Here is a 17,049-nt window from a genome sequence, read left to right as displayed (position 1 = left end):
CCTTACTCAGTACTTTGGTTACGCACCTTTGGCAGCAATTACACCGCGTTCCAAATTATTATGCAAATGTTATTTTTCGCTGATTTTCCTAAATAGTCGATGCAAATGACTGTCAGTATAATCTTCAAGCCATCAACCGTTGGAGTATAATGCAAATTTCACTGAACAAATCTCCTAATGATAACAGATTTTCTTTTAGAAGTAAAAAACTCAAAATGCCCTGTTTCAAATTATTATGCACAACAGAGATCAAAACATTTTAAAGGTTGTAAAGAGAACTAAAATGGTAATTTGTTGAATTTGCAGCATCAGGAGGTCATATTTACAGAAATCAAAAGCTCTTTCAATCAAAAAAAACTTAACCGGCCAAGTTACATGTTAACATAGGACCCCTTCTTTGATATCACCTTCACAATTCTTGCATCCATTGAATTTGTGAGTATTTGGACAGTTTCTGCTTGAATATCTTTGCAGGATGTCAGAATAGCCTCCCAGAGCTTCTGTTTTGATGTGAACTGCCTCCCACCCTCATAGATATTTTGCTTGAGGATGCTCAAAAGGTTCTCAATAGGGTTGATGTCAGGGGAACATGGGGGCCACACCATGAGTTTCTCTCCTTTTATGCCCATAGCAGCCAATGACACAGGGATATTCTTTGCAGCATGAGATGGTGCATTGTCATGCATGAAGATAATTTTGCTACGGAAGGCACGGTTCTTCTTTTTGTACCATGGAAGAAAGTGGTCAGTCATAAACTCTCCGTACTTTGCAGAGGTCATTTTCACACTGTCAGGGACCCTAAAGGGGCTCTACCAGATCTCTCCCCATGATTCCAGTCCAAAACATGACTCCGCCACCTCTTTGCTGAGGTTGCAGCCTTGTTGGGACATGGTGGCAATTCACCAACCATCCACTACTCCATCCATCTGGACCATCCAGGGTTGCACGGCACTCATCAGTAAACAACACGGTTTGAAAATGAGTTTTCATGTATTTCTGAGCCCACTGCAACCGTTTCTGCTTGTGAGCATTGTTTAGGGGTGGCCGAATAATAGCTTTATGCACACTTGCAAACCTCCGGAGGATCCTACACCTTGAGGTTCGCGGAACTCCAGAGGCACCAGCGGCTTCAAATACCTGTTTGCTGCTTTGCAATGGCATTTTAGCAGCTGCTCTCCTAATCCTATTAATTTGTCTGGCAGAAACCTTCCTCATTATGCCTTTTTCTGAACGAACCCGTCTGTGCTCTGAATCAGCCACAAATCTTTTCACAGTACGATGATCACGCCTAAGTTTTCTTGAAATATCCAATGTTTTCATACCTTGTCCAAGGTATTGCACTATTTCACGCTTTTCCGCAGCAGAGAGATCCTTTTTCTTTCCCATATTGCTTGAAACCTGTGGCCTGCTTAATAATGTGGAACGTCCTTCTTAAGTAGTTTTCCTTTGATTGGGAACACCTGGCAAACTAATTATCACAGGTGTCTGAGATTGATTACAATGATCCAAAGAGCCCTAAGACACAATACCATCCACGAGTTTCATTGAAAAACGAATAATTAAATGTTTATGACACTTAAATCCAATGTGCATAATAATTTGGAACACGGTGTATAGCCAGGTGATGAGTGGTACCTTCCTCCAGACATGGCACTCGTCATTCAGGTTAAAGAGTTCAATCTTGGTTTCATCAGAACAAAGACTCTTGTTTCTCGTGGTCTGGGGGTCCTTTAAGTGCCTTGTAGCAAACTTCAAACTGACTATCGTCTGCATTTTACTAAGAAATGGCTTCTTTCTTGCTGCTGCCATAAAAAAAACCTGATTGGTGGTGTCCTGCAGAGATGATTGTCTTTTTGGAAGGTTCTATCTCCATAGTAGAACTCTGGAGTTCTGCCACAGTGACCATCATTTCTTGGTCACCTCCCAAGGCCCTTCTTTCTCGATTGCTTAGTTTAGCTAGGCAGCCACCGTGTTCAGGACCTTCAATGTTGTAGCAATGTTTTTTACCCTTCCCCAGAACTGTTGCTTTACACCATCCTGTCTCTACAGACAATTCCGTTGACTTTATTTTTACTGAAACATGCATTGTCATCTGTAGAACCTTATATGCAGTCCTGGCCAAAAGTTTTGAGACTGACACAAATTTTGGCTTTCACAGAGTGTGCTGCTTCAGTTTTTATAATGGCAATTTGCATTAACTCTAGATTGTTATGAGGGGTATTTAGATAAATTGCAATTAATTGCAAAGTAATTCGTTGCCATAAAAATTAAATCACAAAAACTCAATTTCCACTGTGTTTCAGCCCTTCCACAAAATGGCCTGCTAAAATCATTTCAGTGATCTTCTTGTTAGCTCATTAGAAAGTGTTATCGAGGACAAGGCAGCTGATATCACTCTGTCATGCTGATTGAATTATAAGAGCAGATTGGTTGCTTAAAAGGGGGCATGGTGCTTGAAATCTTTGTCTTCTTCCGTTAACCAAGGCTACCTCCAAGGAAACATGTGCAGTCATCATAACTTTGCATCTAAAGGGCTTTACAGGCAAGGACATTGCTGCTTGTAAGATTGCCCCTGAATCAACCATTTATGGGATCAGTAATGAATGATGATGAAAGATAAAGTCCACCATCCAGACTTCTTTTTAATGAATTCTCCGTAATATAAATAGAAAAGAAAAGTAGATCCGGAGTTTTTTGTATATAAAATATAGCTTTTACTTGTTTCTCTTAGAAAAAACACAATTGTACAGACAATATATAAAAAATTTACTGAAGTTTTGATGCTCATTCAAAGCCTGTATCCAGTATCGTGAGGTGATACGACATTAACAGCAGTTCATGCGTGTATATAATGAATAAAGAGTGTTCATCAATTTTTGTGTCTAGAGATCCTTTCAAGTTAGTGAACAACAGGTAATAATGAGTGACCAACAGGTACAAGAGTAGGGGCTCAGTGCCCCCCTACCCGTATGGATGTCATCCGTTTTCTCTGACAACCTTTAGAGCTTGCTGTCCGATGGGTCAGGAAAAAGCTCTCCTTATATGTATAAAGGATCTCCTCTGTGAACTCTCTCGGTGTAGTTAAAATCTCCCAATGCGTTTCCTCACGGCCACATGATTCTTCAGGGGAGAGGGGCCATATCCATCTAGATCCAAATTTTCAGGAGTGCTGGAGCAAAATAAACAGGCTGTATGTCTGCAGGCGTGCTTGCAGTGGCAAAAAATCGCTCAGGTACGTCTGTAGTTCCTTATCTGGCGCCTGGGATCTACTTTTCTTTTCTATTTATGGGATCAACAAGAACTTTAAGGAGAGAGGTTCAATTGCTGTAAAGGTTTCAGCAAGTGCCAGGACCGTCTCCTTTGGTTACGAGATCGGCTCAACAACTGTGCAGAGCTTGCTCAGGAATGGCAGCAAACAGGTGTCAGTGCAGCTGTACACACAGTGAGGCGAAGGATTTTGGATGCTGGCCTGGTGTTGTGTCCGCGGTCGCTGACCGCCGGCACGCTGTGCTCCCCGGAATCCGCGACACTGAAGGCTTGTTGGCGTCTCCCTCTCAGGAGACGCCAACACATGCGGCTGCACTCTCCTGCCCCTAGGGTGCGTGCGCTTGTCCCCAGCCTTAAAAGGCCAGCGCGCGTTCCCTAACCTATCCTCTTACATCCTGGACTATAGCTTTTTCTGAGCATTGTTGTTGTATTCCCATGTTAGTCTAAAGAAAAGGTCCCTTAGTTGTGTCCTGCTCCCAGTGTTCCCATATACTGCTTCCTGCATCCTGTAACTGTGTTTGTTCCTCAGCTGTATCTAGTGTTGGAGTCGTGTTGTTTCATCTGCCACTTTCCGTGTCATCTGCCACGTCCAGTGTCATTTACCACACCAAGCATCATCTGTGCCAAGTGTCTGCTACATCACGTGCCTGCTTCGAGTATCTGCCAGATCATCTTCCCAGGTACTCTTACCCTAGAGACTGTTATTGACTGTTGTTTGGCAAGCTGCTACTCCGCTACGGCGGAGTGGCCTAGTGGATCCACATACCCAACAGGCGTGACAACTGGTGTCAAGAAGGGCAGCAAAGAAGCCTCTTCTCTACAAGAAAAACATCAATAACAGACTGACATTCTGCAGGAAGTACAGGGATTGGACTGTGGAGGAATTGGGTAAAGTTACAATGCTTTTTCCAGCATGAAGGAGCAGCATGTCACAAGGAAAAAGTGATAACAAAGTGGCTTGGTGATCAAAACATTAAAATTTTGGGTTCATGGCCAAGAAACACCCCAGATATCAATCCAATTGAGAACCTGTGCTGAATCCTCAAAAAGCCGGTGGAAAAACAAAAACACAGAAATTGTGATAAACTCCAAGCACTGACTAGGCAAGAATGGATCGCCATCAGTCAGGATTTGGCCCAGAAACTGATATTCAGCATGCGAATGCGAATTGCAGAAGACATTTAAAAAAGAAGGGTTAACACTTTAAGTATTGAGTCTTTGCATAAACTTGATGTATTTGTCAATAAAAGTGTAAAAACGTATGAAGTGCTTATAATTGTGCTTCAGTATAAGGGCCTGTTCACATCACTGTTCGCTTTCTGTTCCGGGGTTCCGTCCGAGGTTTCCGTCGGGTGAACCCCGCAACGGAAAGTCAAACTGAAAGCACAGCTTCCGTTTCCGTCACTATTGGTATCAATGGTGATGGAAACATTGCTAATGGTTTCCGTCTTTCCGACGGAATCAATAGCGCAGTTGACTCCGCTATTGATTCCGTCGTTAAAACGGAAACCTGCCGGAATGGTGACGAACGCACACGTTCGTGTAAATAAGGCCTAAGGCTATGTTCACATGCAATCTCAAAAACGTCTGAAAATACGGAGCTGTTTTCAAGGGAAAACAGCTTCTGATTTTCAGACGTTATTTAAGCCACTCGCAATTTTAACGGCGTTCTTTACAGGCCGTATTTGGAGCGGTTTTCAATAGAGTCTATGAAAACAGCTGCAAAAACGTTCCAAGTGACCTGCACTTCTTTTTCGCGGCCATTTTTCAAAACGGCCGTGCAAAAAAACGGCCCGTCGGAACAGAACGCCGTTTTTTCCCATTGTAATCAATGGGCAGATGTTTGGAGGCGTTCTGCTTCAGATGTTTGGGCCATTTTTCGGGCGTTTACGAAAATAGGCCGTGTGAACATACGCTAAATGTGAAGATGCAGGTTATGTGGTAAGAGCGCAGAGCAGTAGTGTGTGGAGGGGTTGCAGGGACTGTAGGCCGAAGCTTTCTCTGTTGTTGTCGATCTTGTGCTTGAAATATGTGGCAAAGTTCTCAGCTGAGATGAGAGATGTAGGAGGGGGCACCGGGGCACGGAGGTAAAAGTGTTGAATAATTGTTCAGGGTTGTGGGACAGAGAAGACATGACAATAGCGCAGTCATGTTTAGTAGAAGTGAGTGCAGGTTTGAAGTTGAGAAGCGCTTCGTTGTATGTTGTGAATCTTATTTGTAGTGAGTTTTCTTCCAACCTGCTCTGCAAACTTGTAAGCTGAATTTGTTTTTTTTTGTGGGATGAAATTGTAAAAAAAATAGTTTTGGGGTTTTGTTTTTACAGCTTTCAGTGTGCGGTAAACACGACAACTTAACTTTATGCTGCGGGTCAATGTGATTTTGGTGAAACCAAATTTATTTCGCTTTCTTTGATCTTTTCCTACTTATTCAAATAAAAAAACATTTGTTAAAATAAAAACTTGTTTTGTGTTGCCGTGTTCTGAGAGCCACAACTGTTTTTGATTTTCCATCGATGAAGCAGTGTAAGGGCCAATACCACTGCTTGTGCTAAGGACCCCCTGATGCCTCCTCTGGCCTGGTCACCCCTTTTCCCTAATCTCCACGGTAAACCTGTGTACACCGTTGACTGCAGGGGGACCGGCCTTTTCGATCTGTACCAATACCTTATACCAGTGTTTTCCAGTCAAATCCTCAAGTAACAACCAGGTGTTGAGTATGTTCAGAAATTAAGACACATCAATGTACAAATATAAACGTAGAATGGAGGGGGCAAAAACGAAACAATATTCTGAGGGACAGAGGCTAACTCCCAGTTGATGCCAAGATACAACCATAACGTAGTGGCAAATGGTGGCTTCAGCAAAACAGCTCCCAGCATGCCTCGGGAGCCACCTGTCAGGACACGCTGGAAGTTGTAGTTTCGGACAACTGGCTGGTCACAGGCTGCAGGCCTCATGGTGTAGGACAACACTTTCCCCGAGCGACACTAGACTCCTCCCCTGTCAGCTCGGTCATGTGACTTGACATCTCGGCTACTGGGAGGGATCACGAAGCCGAACGACCGAATGACTTCCGGAAACAGCCGAGCTGAACTGAGCATCCCCAACCAAAATGGCGGCGGCTGTGGTGATGATGGTTCGGTGAGGCAGTGAGTGACTTCGCTTGTCGCCGCCTCGGTCACATTTGGGGGAAATAAACTCCTTGTTATTCATTTCACTTCTCCCCCTCTTCCTGTATCCTCCACGTAACCATCCAGTCACAGCGCGGTCCTAAATCCTACTCGTCCGGGGCCTTGCAGCCAGAAGCGGCGCCGCATACACCGGCTGACGGGGCCGCAGGCAGCGCTAGATCCATGCTCGGGACGCGGCTCTTTCATGAACGATGTGTGAAATCTGCGCAGACCTGGTGGAGGTGTTAAATGAGAGTAAGTGGCGGCCGGGGGAGGGACACGGGCTGGAAGCGAAGGCCTCTGCTCTTCACTCGTCATGGGAAAGAACCATCATTTAATGTAGAAGTCACCCAGGGCCTAGGAAGCCGCAGGCCTCGGGCTGTGCAGTGGGGCTGGCCTGCTGTCATCTGTCATGGGGGCATGTAGTGATCCGGATCTGCGGGCATCTCCCAGCTCATCCGCAGGCAGCACCCACCATGACAGCTCCACCACTGGGCATGATATAACATAGATGTCTATGGCAGGATCACTGCCTGATTGGCATTACCGGTCTCTGTATTATATTATAATCTTATATTACATAGACAGGGGGTTCTCCTATATGAGGCATAAGGTAATAAGCAGGGCCCTCGGCGACCTTACAATGCCCTGGCTGATGCTCTCGCTGCAGATCTGGATAGCGGGGCACGCAACCCTTTTTATCATCTGTAAATTAATGGGAACTTTGTAATCTAGAAGTCTGAGTCTGAACCCCTTAGTTTAGTAGGAAATCCCAGGTCCTGTCCCCCGCCATGTGTGATAGAAAATATCTTTACAACAAACCAGGCCTATAGGAACAGAAAAAACGGCTCATCGTTGAATTGCTGCAAAGAGGAATTACCCATAAGGTCACTGTTAATTACGAGCCCATTGGCCCTGTGCCCTTATAAGGCTGCGTTCACACATCACGGTTAATTTGCAGTCCTTGTCCCGCAGTGACCGTGTTTCCACCTCCTAGTTCTCCCCCCGACATGTGAGAAGATGGCAGCCTTGGGCTAGGGGCTCTCCTATCTTCTGATACGTCTATAACATGTATTCTTATTTTAATAGTTTTTTTTTTTTGCGGATACCTTCGTCCTTTACGGAAATTATAGAACTTATTCTTGTCTGTGTTTTCAGTCGGTCTCACCCATTCTAGTGAAGCCGCTAATATCAGTGTTTTGTGGGCATAACGTGTAACGCTACGATGGCTTCCTTACCTAGAGATCAATATACGTGCTGTGCAATGTGACAGCAAACATGTATGTCGGCAAATCCTTCAAAAGGCAAGCCCCCGATAATTTTGCGAATAGGGTGCGAATATGTGTGGTCTCTGCCCAGTTATATAAAGCGGGTAAGAAAGAAAATCTAGGACTTTAACTAAAACTGGCCTGTTCTTGGGCTCAGCGGAAGCCCCGCGGTCGGAAGCCACCTCTTAATGTGACCGATCCAATTGATAGGTCATAAGATTGTGCTGGGAAAACCCTTTTAGCGGAACTTCAGGCGCAGCACCCCTTAATAGTCCATCTCCAGCATGTATGACCATAGGGCAGGCTCCATCACTTGGTTTACTGGTACAGTGATCTGGTACATCTTCGTCCGCGCTTTCTGTTGCAGCCTCACTTTGTGGCATTCGTCACGTTATCCGATGGGGCTCATACCTGTCATTTAATGAAATGTTGCTTGTGCTACAGGTGACCGGTCAGACTGACACTCGCTGGGGCGACTCTTTCTGGATATTTCCTGTATATCCTGAAAAGGTTTGGGTGGGATATGGTTTGTGTCTGGGTTGTTATGGATCATTGGATTTCAGGCCTGTGTCAGTTTAGTGGCAGCATTGACTGTGATCTGGTTTCAGGCAGTCAGATGCAGATTTGCTGAAAGTCCTGGTTGTTTAAAAAAGGATTAACAGGCTTCTCACCGTCCCCTGGTAAACTATGTTGTCTCTTGGATTTGTCGTAGTAGTTACATGCATACCTGCATAGAAGAATATGGAGACGATATTGGTTGTCACCCAGCATGCCCAGAAACAATAAAACTAAGCAATGGCTTAATAGGATATGTCTTAGCTTGGCAGAAGAGGATAACTGGAAAATGTAGATTTTAGATTGAAGTGTTGTAAAGGGGATTTCTAGTCCCATAAAATTAAAGGGGGTTTCCACTTCCTGACAACTGATGAACTATCCACTGGATAGGTCATCAGTATATGATCGGTGGGTGTCTGACACCCAGACCCCACACCGATCCGCCACTCCGGATGCTGGACGATGTTGACCAAAGCAGATGGCTCCAGTTAAAGAATAGCGGCCGAGCTGCAGTCCTGTTCTGCCGAACGGCCGCTACGCAGTGGTCGGAGCCATTTGCTTCAGCTCCAACTACTGCATCCCGTTCCAAACATCTGGTGCAGGGAGGCAGTCGAAGTTGCGAATCGGTGCAGGGTCCGGATGTCAAACACGCACCGATCATATACTGATGACCTATCCGGTGTCTAGGTCATCAGATTTCAGGAAGTGGACAACTCCTTTAATGGCCTATCCTCCGGATAGGCCATCAATATGTGATTGGTCGGGGCCTGACTCCTGGCACCCTCGCTGATCGGCTGTTTTAAAGGGGTCGCAGCACTCGTACGGGCTCTACTTCCCCTTCATTTCCTTTACTGCTCACACTGTGAATCACCAACACACTTGTAGCGGTCGTTCACAATATTACAGCCTTCTTCCATTAGTCTTCTCCTATTGAAGTGAATGGTAGAAGGCTGTAATACTGTGAACCGCCGCTACTAGTGTATAGATGATTCACAGTACGAGCGGATGAGGAATGAAGTGGAAGCAGCGCTCGTATTATGGGCCATCAATTTTATGGAACTGGAATATCCTCTTAAAGAGGCTCTGTCACCAGATTTTGCAACCCCTATCTGCTATTGCAGCAGATCGGCGCTGCAATGTAGATTACAGTAACTTTTTTATTTTTAAAAAACTAGCATTTTTGGCCAAGTTATGACCATTTTTGTATTTATGCAAATGAGGCTTGCAAAAGTCCAAGTGGGCGTGTTTAAAGTAAAAGTCCAAGTGGGCGTGTATTATGTGCGTACATCGGGGCGTGTTTACTACTTTTACTAGCTGGGCGTTCTGACGAGAAGTATCATCCACTTCTCTTCAGAACGGCCAGCTTCTGGCAGTGCAGACACAGAGCGTGTTCTCGAGAGATCATGCTGTGACGTCACTCACTTCCTGCCCCAGGTCCTGCATCGTGTCGGCCACATCGGCACCAGAGGCTACAGTTGATTCTGCAGCAGCATCAGCGTTTGCAGGTAAGTAGCTACATCGACTTACCTGCAAATGCCGATGCTGCGGCAGAATCAACTGTAGCCTCTGGTGCCGATGTGTCCTTCGCTCGTCCGACACGATGCAGGACCTGTGAGTGACGTCACACCGTGATCTCTCGAGAACACGCTCTGTGTCTGCACTGCCAGAAGCTGGGCGTTGTGAAGAGAAGTGGATGATACTTCTCGTCAGAGCGCCCATCTAGTAAAAGTAGTAAAAACGCCCCGATGTACGCACATAATACACGCCCACTTGGACTTTTACTTTAAACACGCCCACTTAGACTTTTGCAAGCCTCATTTGCATAACTACAAAAATGGTCATAACTTGGCCAAAAATGCTCGTTTTTTAAAAATAAAAAAGTTACTGTAATCTACATTGCAGCGCCGATCTGCTGCAATAGCAGATAGGGGTTGCAAAATCTGGTGACAGAGCCTCTTTAAGCTTCATTTTTTTGGATTTGATTTTTTTTGCTTGTTGGACCCTGACCTTATGTAATGTCATAATCCTGGTATATATATGAGAAAGTAAATAATTGTGCAGTATTGATCTATGGGTTTTGTTCTTCATTTCTCCTTATCAGATTCTGATTTTCTGTGAATCCTTGCTCTATGAGAAGGAGCTTTATATGGAAATGTTTGAGAATATGCAGAATAGAAATGTGTTTTTGGTATAATCCCGCAGCCATGTAATAAAAGTTTACAATGCGATAGATCAATAGAAATGCGAAGAGTTCCGACTTGCGGGGTGGGTAGTGTTTATAGCAATGAATGCATGCTCTCTTGTACTGGTGGACATTCATGTATTGGGTGATTGCCTCTATGCAAATATTAGTTCTTATTGTAGCTTATTTTTACAAATAATCTTCAACTTTTATTTTACGGAATTCTTTGTTAATATGGAATTGTATTGTGCACCATATAGTTACATGTGGGGTGCTGTATATCGGACAGACCTGATCTATATGGCATCCAACATATTTTTTTTTTTGTTTGGACATTTACATAAATAACAGTCCTTGTATACTGCCATATTTTAATACAGTGGTATAAATGGCGTCTGTACTCGGGATCCGTGTTATACGCTTGTGTCTATAGGGACACACTAGTACGGCCCTGTTCACATTACGTTTCTGATGTCTGTTTTGTGTGTATGTCGGAAAAGCTCTTGACGTCTGGCTGCGATCTAGCCGGTATGTCCGTATGATGCAACAACAAAAAAGTTGACTAGTATTCATCCTACTGAGTCTCCTTAGCATAGATCATTGTAGTCTTTTGGTGACGGATGCAAATGTATGCAATCCGTGGCAAGTGTCCCTATATGGACAATTGTCACTGGATCGTCCCCGAGGGTAGCCTCTCCTCTACACACTGAGGCCAGTTCCTGCCTTCTCTGCTCGTCTGTACTGCGCCCAGGACTGGTCTCTACATCCCCAGCAGTGCCATCTTCCCTGTCCGTTGTGGCCGCACGGGACTCTGCACCTGTATTCCTGGCTCTCCCCTGCAGCCAATGTTTATGACCGGGCTCTGGCACAACCTGCTCTGCCTCCTCAGGATACTGTGCACTGTGCCAGGAACTCTGCCAGTGGGAGCGACAGACGTCATATCCTAAACATTGGGGTATGTTGCAGTCACTCAACTCTGATGGATGTGGGGGAAGAGCTCTCCTTATAAATACAGCGTTATAGATTTATGCTATTTGGCACAGGTAGCAGGCTGGTTTAATATACTGCCTTAAAGGGGTTTTCCATCGAGGGACTTTTATGACCTATCCACAGGATAGGTCATAAATGTCAGATAGATGCGGGTCCCACCTCTGGCCTCCTAAACCCCGTTCTACCTCCGTGTGTGTCCGCTGATTTCTGACCATGAAGGTGAAAACAGCGTAGCTTGCTGTTTTTGTAAGCCCCATAGAACTGAATGGTAGTTCATTCATTCATTCATTCATTCATTCTCGCATGCTATGCTGCTTCCGTAACTACTATTCACTACTATGGGAGTTACGGAAACAGCGTAGCTCGGAGTGCTACACTGTTTTCATAACTCCCGACCATAAAGTCAGGAAGTGGCCGGGAGTGAACGATAGCAGACAAAGCTAGAACGGGGTTTAGGGGCCCCCGTTCCAGAGTTAGGTGCGGGTCCCAGAGGTGGGACCCGCAACGATCTGACATTTATGACATATTCTGTGGATATGTCATAAACGTCCCTTGTGGGAAATCCCCTTTAAGGCTCTGTTCATGTCATGCTTTGAGTCAATAGATAGGCTGAGGATTTGTAATTTTTTTTTAACACTTTTGTTTGTTTTTCATATTCAAGCATATACGCTCTGAGAAGAGTATAAGCGTAATTTGAACAGGGCCTTAGCTAGCTGTATACGGAAACTGTTGCTGAGAACTCAGGCACATAAATGTGTGAAATAAGTTTGCAATGCTGTGCTCTATACGGACCCGTATTCCGCACCGTAACGCTCCAATTTGCTGTTTGTTTTGGTTGTGGTGTATTGGACTGTGTTCTCTCCTCTAGAGGCACATGTGACCCATATGATGTATATGTAAACGAGGGGTTTTAAGCCTCGATTTACGCCTGAAAATAGGGCTCCAATACGTCGGCAAACATCTGCCCATTTATTTGAATGGGTTTGCCGACGTACGGTGCCGACGACCTGTAATGACTGCCTCGGCAAAGAAGTGCAGGACGTTTCTTTGGACGTAATTTGAGCCGTTTTTCATTGAATTCAATGAAGAACAGCTCAAATATACGGCCGTCAATGACGCCTCGCAAAATGCGAGGAGGAGCAATTACGTCTGAAACGACGCAGCTGTTTTCTCCTGAAAACAGTCTGTAATTTCGGACCTAAAAGTCCCTGATACCCTAACAGTTTATGGCAGAATTAACCACGATATGTAATATTATCTTCTTAATTAACTTCTTCTATGATATCCATGAGTTCAAAAAGTCTGACAGCGCATATCTTTTAAAGTTCCATATGGCCGCAACATCTGGTCCCCGGTTGTGCGGCCATATTACAGTCATGTGACCCTCCCTGCCACTCATTCAGATGGGCCAAAGAATTTGTGGTTCTTGAAAACCACAGGTGTTTTCAGATGTATATTGTCATATGAACAGCGGAATATGTTTGGTATTTTCCTTAGAGACTAAGGGAAACTGATATGAAACCTAAAGTAATACACAATGTATTATTCAAATGAGTAAAGGAAGACTTAGTTCTACAGGGAGGTAGCATTTGTGTTGCGGTCCACCTTTTGGAATATGAAGAGATTACAAAATACAGTACATGAGATGGATTTATGGGTTTTCCAATCAGGGAAATTTATGGCATATCCACAGGATATGTCATAAATGGCAGATAGATGCGGGTCCCACCTCTTGGACCCACACTTATCACTAGAACGGGGCCCTCTAGACCCTGTTCTGCTTCTCTGTGTTCCCGCTGACGCGTGTGATTCCCGACCATGATGAAGAAAACTAGCTCCGCAAATGGCAACAATCTTACCATATGTAGAAAAGTTCTACACATATAAGGAAGTTTAAGGCCTAGTTCACACTGAGTATTTTGCAGGCAGAAAAAAATCTGCAATTTTGAGGCAGATTTTGACCCACCTGCACTGTTTTGCTGTGGCTTTCAGAGCGTTAATTCACCCGCGGCCATTGACGACCACGGGCAAAAATTATCTCCCATTGATTTCAATGGTGGGTCAGAGGCGAAACTGCGGCAAGAAAGGACATGGCACTTTTTTTTGGGGGTTTCATCTTCAAAATCAGTGCCAAAAAACTTAGTGTGAACTGGGCCTAAGGCCTCTTGCACAAGGTTGTGCCCGTAATCACGGTCAGCAACTACGGCCATGGCTTGCAGCTGCGGACAGCCATCCGCATCCTTATAAAGCATGGGAGCACAGTCCGTAAAGAGCAAAAGATAAGACATTTCCTATCTTTTGCGGAGGCTTTCTACAGCCCGGACACATTCCCGCAAATATATACGGGAAGGCGTCTGTGGTCAATAGAAATGAATGGGTTCTTTAATTGCGGACCGTAATTACGGACGGAATCTACGGTCGTGTGTATGGGACCTAACACTGATGTTTCTGTGCAAGGAATTCCGGATCCTCTCATGAACGATACGTGTATGGCATGTCTAGTTGGTTAGGCTCCTCACTAAACATATTAAACTGGTTATTTGTAAGTGAACACGAAGGCCAGGTTCACACAGAGCAGTTTATATAATGAACCAAATGGTGGAACTGAAAGGAAACCTCTAATAAAGCAGACCCAACACATAAGCAGGTCTAAAGAGGTGTCAGGAGACCGATAGCTGATGCGGCTTGAAATTTGCTACTTGAAAAATATTTGTCTACCCTACCTGACCTCATGGTAGATAATTTCTGTCAATTTGCAGTCGGTAGGCCGAACTTCCAACTCCGTCTACTTTATTTCATCACACTCCGATTCCAGCTCTGACTCTGTATAATAAGCCTGGTGGTCTGCTTGCTGTGTAATTGCTAATGTTGTAAGAAGGGAGAACAGTGTGTCCTCGAAATCGGGTACAAATCTGAATGGGAATAAAATAAAAATTAAAAAATCAATGTATATTCTATACAGCCTTAAAGGGAACCTGCCACTAAACCACCAGCATGTTATACTGCTATGGTGTAGGGTCTTAAACATTCCCCTCTCAAAACTGTCCCCTTTTGGTTTTCTTGGCAAGAAGAAGTTATAATACAGTGTACGTTGTATGTAAATTACCAGAGAAGAGTCTTGAGATGAGTCCAACGGCATCTTTTACATGCTCAGTGCTCCGATGAAGTCAAGGCCGGTACACCTAAACAATGGAGAACTGATGATTGATCTTCTATATCGCCCTAGAACATCCTAGATTTCATAAATAGGGGCTTTATCTTCATAAAACATATTAATAATTAACATTTCCAAACTTTTCTAAATGCCTGTGACAGTAATGCTATGCATTTAATGAAATAATACAATATTAATATAGAATAGTTTATATTTTTATTTGAAAGCCAAAGTTGGTTAATTTCTACTCTGACTAACTACATCCAAAACTGACCACGACTCCGACTCCTCAGCCCTGATTGCAGTAAAAAATGATATATTTGGAGTTTAAATACTGCGGTGACATCTCAGTCAGATTGGCAGCACCTCACAGATTCAGTTTTTTTTTCTCCTCATCTGGCATCCGCCGTTCCTGAGATATCGGTGCTGTTAGTTTTGGTTCCCCATATTCAAATGAGGCCTTTGACTGTGAAGTGGGCAGTTACCCCTTGGCTAATGCGCAGTGGTAACCATCCACTTGACAGTCAAAGACCTAATTTGCATATAGGCACCAAAACTAACGTCATCGATTTCTCCGGAACAGTGGGAGCTTAAAAAATCAAACCAAACCAAAACGCAGAATCGGTGGGGCGCCGGCAATTTAGCTAAGATGTCAGCTGCAGGTTTTTTTTTGGCAGGTGATAGATCCTCTTTAAAATTGTGCTGATCATAGAATTTAAACTAGTTGAGGGCATCCTATTAAAGGGACTGGTCCATACTTGTATTTGCCAAATCAGCGTGAAAAAAAATATTGTACCGGTTAGTTAATAGTAATGAGCCCGGTGTATTAATTAAGGTAGCGCTCCTCCCGCCCGCCTCACCGTGATTGACAGGCTGCTGTGTGTGCAGATATACTGCAGCCAGCCATCAATCACTGCTGGGAGAGGTGGAGGAGCGTTCTTCTCATGAATACACCGTTTTCGTAACTATTGTATTGGATTTCTCCTACTACCTAAATGTTGGGCTGGGCGAATAATTGAATTGATTTGATTAATTTGCCATTTAGGGGCCTAACGATTCTGTCCCTGAACAGAACCATTAAATCAATATGATTTTGCCTAATTATGGCTTGACACATCGACTCTCACACACTATTGAAGTGGTAGTTTATAGGCTAATCTCTATGCAAAGTAAAAAGGTTTCGATCATCCACCTTTTTTATTCATCAAATTCATAGCTATCAGGCCATATACCAACACGATCAGTTTCTATAGGGGATAGAAGTCCATAAACGTTTATTATGCTACATTTATGTAAAAATATTGGGTTCAATAAAGTAATTTACGCAATTTGTGGATAATCAATATAGCGGTATTGAAAGGGTATTTTCTGAATCGACAATTATCACTTATCCACAAAATACGGCGCCAACTCACTGAAATCTTTCTTAAAAAAAAAATAATAATTAAATCGTGACTTGCCCATAATCTTTTACATTTTTTTTTAACAAAATATTTTCACCCAGCCCTAGCTAACGGGTACAATATATATATTTTTTGTGTCATTTTGGCTAATAGGAAGATGGACCTGTCCTTGTGATATGCTGTCCATACCTATGTCACCAAATTCAGCTGACAGATGCACTTTAAACGTGTGGCCCCCACTGCATCCCCTTCCTGAAAGCCTGCGAAGTCTGTGCTCTAGGAATTTATAGCGCTAATGGTCTTTCTGAATACTGGCGCCATAGAGACGAGCAGATGCTCTATCTCTAACTGCATGATTATGAGCGGCCAACAGCACGGACTTTACACAGTCCGTGCTGCTTCTAAAAGCAAAATGCCAGGTATTTAGAAAAAACGCTTGTAGTTCACACTCCTTCCTTATAATCGTTTTTGACTGAAAGTGGAAGTACGCTTTAAGGGTGTGTTCACACGGCCTATTTTCAGCCGTTTTTGGGGGCGTGAAACTGCCCAGAACAACTGCTAGAAATACGGAGGCTGAGCGCCTCCAAACATCTGCACATTGATTTCAATGGGAAAAACTGCGTTTCGTTTACTCAGGGCGTTTTTTTACACGTCGTTTGTAAAAATGGCACAGAAAAAAAGATGTGCTTGTCACTTCTTGAGCCGTTTTTGGAGCTGATTTTCATTCTCAATAGAAAAACGGCCGCAAAAAAACGCATCAAAACGCCTGATCCATACAAAACGGCTGTAAATCAGAGGCTGTTTTCCCTTGAAAACAGCTCCGTATTTTACAGCCGTTTTGCGTGTGAACATGCCCTAATGGTACGCTGTTAGTCTTTCAGATGCCTACCGTTAAAACTCTTTATTGAAAGAGTGCTGACATAGTCTGCAGCGTGTAACATTCCACAATGCCCACGTATTAAAGACCTAATGGGCACATATTGTGGGCATTAAATGGCCTCAAGTGCTGGTCATGGGTCTACAACATTGGCGACCTTCTACCCTTCTGCACTCCGTTTCCT

General features: G+C 44.0%; 1 protein-coding gene across 2 annotated transcripts in view; it reads left to right on the top strand.

The window, feature by feature from the left end:
• Positions 1 to 6,294: 6,294 nt before the first annotated feature.
• Positions 6,295 to 17,049, top strand: part of USP34 (ubiquitin specific peptidase 34) — a 133,917-nt gene continuing 123,162 nt past the window's right edge. For both annotated transcript variants that reach the window (XM_075863007.1, XM_075863006.1), the window contains exon 1: positions 6,295 to 6,691. In XM_075863007.1, coding sequence (XP_075719122.1) covers positions 6,649 to 6,691 — 43 coding nt within the window. In that variant the 5' untranslated portion in view covers positions 6,295 to 6,648. The remainder of the gene's footprint in view (positions 6,692 to 17,049) is intronic.

Source organism: Rhinoderma darwinii, chromosome 4 (genome assembly GCF_050947455.1).
Source record: "Rhinoderma darwinii isolate aRhiDar2 chromosome 4, aRhiDar2.hap1, whole genome shotgun sequence".
Taxonomy (NCBI): Eukaryota; Metazoa; Chordata; class Amphibia; order Anura; family Rhinodermatidae; genus Rhinoderma; species Rhinoderma darwinii.
Note: the sequence above shows the minus strand (reverse complement) of the source record. Positions and strands in the feature narration are given on the sequence as shown.